Raw genomic sequence first — 4,673 nt, forward strand, 5'->3', positions numbered from 1 at the left:
TGTCCACGCTTAAGTGTTGAAAGCAAAGGCAGAACTGCTCATAAACAATGGGCTTTCTTACAGTCTTCCCTTGTGGCAGGCTCATCGGCTTGCAAACAAGATGAGTCTTTACTGTTTACAAGACTATGGCCTAGCACAAGAGACATTTGTATTCATCTACTTTATTGTACTTAATCTGATGAAATAGTGTGATTCCTACATAGTTTCATCCAGAAGTGAAATTCATATATTCTTATTAAAAAGAGAACAGGAAATAAAATACAAAGAGAAAAGTGAGGGAGAAGATTTGAACCTCCTTCTGGAGTGAGTGCAAAAGATGCTGATGTGATCAGTTATGGAGAAATACACCTCAGGAGTGCAATGCAAAAGCAACTCAGCCTTCTTTTGAGGGATGGTAACTGCTGAATAGTCTCCTTGCATAGGCACTGCTGACAGGAGTGTTTCTGCTGCCCAAGGCTGCATGTCTGGCATGAGGAAGTTACCAGAATCCCACTGAGTTTTGTCGCATTGATTACTGTAATCAACATAGCCATGATTAGCACCTCTTCATCCTGCAGAGCTGGCCTTCAAGCTCAGTCTAGGGCCTCAGCTCTGAGGTGCAGGTAGTTCTGGCTATTGTTCAGTGGGAAGGGGTCAGGGAACCTTTGTGTTGGGAATAGAAGAGGACATAGCAGGGGTAGATCAGACTGCTGGCCTGATCACTGGGTTTAGGAGGGTGCAGTCCACCAGCAGCACCAGAGCTGCTTTTTCTCTCTTCACTGTCAGTGGACGGAAGGAAGTAATGGATTAAAGAGGAATTTTCACTGCTGAGTCAGAGTTCAAGAGCTCAAAAGTATCATCCACAACCTGCCAGAGGCAGTTTTCAAGTGGGAAGTCATTGTCCACCAGATTGACCAAGTAGTAGTTGTCATGGATGTACTGGATGATCATGCGAGAGGGTGACTCCTCTTCATAGAGCTTGGCCCACTGCTCAATCCACAGTGCAAAGGCCTCATCCTGCCAAAGAAAACAAACGCAGACGTTGGCAGTGGTGTAACGCACATATTAGAGAGCTGCATTTTTATATAGCTGCATTTAGGACAACCAGTGTCACACGTGCCTGGCCAGCCTCTGGCTTCTTTCTTCTCAGGAAAAATTGCAAGAGCTGAGCAAGGAGCGTTATGATTTCCCATCACTGGGAAGTGCCCAGAGCTGAAAGGAGACGCATTTGCAGTAAAATGGCTCAATACTGCCCCTGTGCGTGTAAGAGGGCAGGGAAAGCTACTGCCCAGAGCTCTGGGGCCCAGCAGTGTCAGTGGCAGCTCCCGAGCCTTCTGTAACCGGACACTTGGTGCCTGCGAAGAGCTCTTGCTGGAGCAAAGTTCTCCTTACCCTAGGAAACAGGAGCAGCAGTATCGGGACCTCCGCAGGCTAATACCACAACTGTACTCAACCGCAAACCAAGGCAGCACAGCAACGTATCCAGCAGGATGGAGGACTCACCTTCCAGGAGAGGAAGCTTACAGGATCCACTACCGTGGGCTGGATGATCTCTCTGCCCGGGAAGATGCCCCAGGTGACAGCGTTGGGTTGCAGATCTGGTGCATTGGTGATATTCTGGCCCTACCGAAGCAAGGAAAACCTTTCTGAAGCCACTGGAGAAGGGATTGAGTGAGGTGGAGCAAGTTAAGAGATCAGACAGCTGCTGTACATCACAGCTGACTTGCTCCACTTTCCCTTCCCTTCATCAGCCCTCATGTTCCACTTTGTTCATAGTGGTATCTGAATCTTTGATGTTTGCCTCTCTCCCAAGGTGGTGAAAGTAAAGTGTCCTGTAAACAACAGCCTACCTTGACATTGACAATGTGGTAGTTCACTCGCAGCTCATACTTCTTCAGCACTTTGAGCAGTGCCGTGACGATCTCACTGGAGGTGAAGAACTCTAGGTATGCCTACAGGGAGGGATGGGGAAGGGGAAGGAGAATAACAGCCTTAACTTGTGGCATGGCTGGGACAAAGGACAGTTGTAAGCGTCTGGCACCTTGGAAACCAGGCAGCTTAAGACTTGTATTCTTGCCTAGGACTTTCTACTCTCAGAAACAAGTACTACAGAGGAGGCTTGAATCAAGGGCAGAGCAAATTAGTAAGAAAGCTGGGGGGGCAAAAAAGTTAAAAATTAGTAGGGAGAGCAGAAGTAACAAGCCCAGAAGCTGCCAGCTCAGTAAGTTACAAGGTTCCTGTTTTCTCCCCCATAAAGAGGCAGGCTGGAATAAGGTTGAAAAAGCATAGGCACAGCTGCTATGCCTGAGAAGCAGCCTGTGCCAGACAGAGTAGAACGCCCTGGACAAGGCCTGAGCTTGACCTGTGTTCTACGTGGTACCCTATGAGCAGCAGTGTCCTGCCAAGGCAGCCCAGACTGACAGGAGCAGAAGTCAGGGGCCTCAGCTGGAGTCTGCCAAGCCCCCTACCATTCCCTGTCCTTACCTTTTGTTCACAGTTCTCCTTGTGTGCTTATACAACCTAATTCCGTACTTGCTCCATCTAAGCTGCTCTGTGCTTGGCTGCTCCCAACAACGGCTTCCCCTCCCCCCGTTTCCTGGCTATTGTGTGAGATGATGGATTTCCCTCACCTCGGGGGAATTTTCTCCTTTGAAAACATAACTGCATTTGCCATCTGCTGGTCTCATGGCTTTAGCGGTTTGGATCCCTTCTGAACAAGGCTGCTTTGTTTCCTAGTATGAGCCACTTGCCTGGCGCTTACCTTGATGGGAGATTCCTATCTCAGCCATTAGTGGAAAGCTCTAGGGCCTGGAAATGCATGACAGGAGGAGACAGGCAGGGCAGGTAAGACTGCTTGCAGGCCAGAGAAGGAACCTGGCAGCTGTCTGAACAGCACAGCATTAGCACTGTGGTGCAGGGGCAATTGGTGGAGAACTCTGCCTTAGAGAAGGGCAGATAGAGCAATTTTAAAATGCTCAGGTATCACTGTGAGAAGCTGGATGGTAGAGATACTACCTCATTGATTCCCATTTTAGGAAAAACCTGGGTGCTTCCCGGAATCAGATGCAATGGGCAGGCAATGCTCTAGAAAGAAGTTACCAATAGTTAGTTGCTGAGAGTTAAACAAGAAACTCTGTAGATGTTCAGTAGATGTTTAGTGTATGTTTTAAGGCGCGGGGAAACAGCTATGAAGCCCTAGAGATGACACAGTCTATCTCTTAAGACTCCAAAGGAGCTTTGCCTCATCTCAGCAAGAAGGCATTAAGATAAGGAGCAGGGAGAAGGATTATCTGGGTGAAAGCCTAGGACCTCGCTTCCTAACAGAGACCAAACTGGGTCACAGCTCTTTGCTGCCGAGCCTAGAGTAGTGCAGTACCTTTTGGAAGACATAACCCCCGCTGGGCCCCCAGCCGACAATGGGGTCTGTGGAAGGTTTGCCATTGATGTTTGGCTGGGAGTTGATGGTTAGGATTCCTCGTCTGTTCACCTTCTCCAGCTGCTCCTTCAGAAGGTTGGTTTCAGTAGCAAGAGGGTCATCATTCCAAGGCATACACGTAACCTACCATGAGGAGAAAGGACAGCTCACAATGGATGTAACAACCATTTCAATACCATCTGGATGTTGAAGGAACTCAGAAGTGCTGTAATAGTCTCAAACACACCTACTTCAGGGCAGAATTCCCAGGTTTGGCTCACGGGACAGGATATCCTTAACTCCGAGTGCTGTGTCAATACTGGTCCTGCCATACTCTAGCAGCTTTCCTTTTACATTGAGCCCTAGCTCTGGCTGCTGGCTTCCCTTCAGCCACTATCTCACCAAGTCCTTTTGGATAGGGAAGCGCCAATTCTCGTTTAGAACAATATGGTGTGAGAAGCCATAGGAAGAGGAAATGCCTACTATTTTCTGTGCCACACTGACTGTACCTTCCTGGGCCATCACTCACCTTGTAACCGTTCTTGTTGGGTTCTCAGGTGATGTAACATGTGAACACCTCAAAGACGCTTTCCTCACCAGTCAGCTCTTCTCCCCACATCTTCAGGAGCTCCTCCCGAGGAGACTTGCTCTTCAGGTAGAAGAGGTAATAGTCCTTCAGTTCGCCAAAGGCTGGAGAGGAGGAGTTACCCCTGTTAGGGGAATAGACAGAGGATTAAGATGCCCTTGAGGAAGATGAGTGGATTTGGTGATGCAGGAAAACAGCCACCCAGGAAGAGAAATATCCAACAAAATCCACCTAGAGACCAAAGCCCTCAGCTATCTCAGTGACACTGCCCTCACCTTTCAAATCCGAGCAATTAGGCACCACTTTGTAAAGAAGCCACCTGTTCTGTCAAGCCCAAAGCATTCCCAAGACGCCCACTAATGACAGAGACCAACTGTGGAGCAGGCTTTCATACCACACTTCTATCCCACCACCATTACAAGCTGACAAGCTTACCATCGGCCATTGGGGAAATCATCCCATTCTTGAGTTCGATAGATGTAACTCTTTGGCCTGGAGGCCCAGAAGATTGGCCGAACATCTTCAACTCTTCTCTTGGGGTGAGCGCTGACTGCCCAGGGCAGAGGCCGCCTGCATGGGAGGAGCAAATGTTGACACAGTTCTGCTGCTGACTTTACACGAGAAGCTGGAAGTCCTTCCCCTGGAGAACTTTGCCTCTGGGGAAAGCAAGTAGCAGGGGCTGAGGAGAGTTCT

The 4,673-nt window shown here is 48.9% G+C and overlaps 1 protein-coding gene across 1 annotated transcript; it reads right to left on the bottom strand.

Moving 5' to 3' along the window:
* Positions 1-786: 786 nt before the first annotated feature.
* On the bottom strand, positions 787-4,591 carry LOC104490977 (methylenetetrahydrofolate reductase-like; the record flags this gene model as incomplete). Its single annotated transcript, XM_010133331.1, is given in 6 exon segments — positions 787-996; positions 1,483-1,602; positions 1,830-1,931; positions 3,356-3,538; positions 3,924-4,104; positions 4,416-4,591. Coding segments are annotated over 6 exon segments (972 nt in total), but the record flags the coding sequence as incomplete, so codon positions are not given.
* Between the last annotated feature and the right edge of the window lie 82 nt (positions 4,592-4,673).

Source organism: Buceros rhinoceros, unplaced genomic scaffold, assembly GCF_000710305.1.
Source record: "Buceros rhinoceros silvestris isolate BGI_N320 unplaced genomic scaffold, ASM71030v1 scaffold12193, whole genome shotgun sequence".
Lineage (NCBI taxonomy): Eukaryota > Metazoa > Chordata > Aves > Bucerotiformes > Bucerotidae > Buceros > Buceros rhinoceros.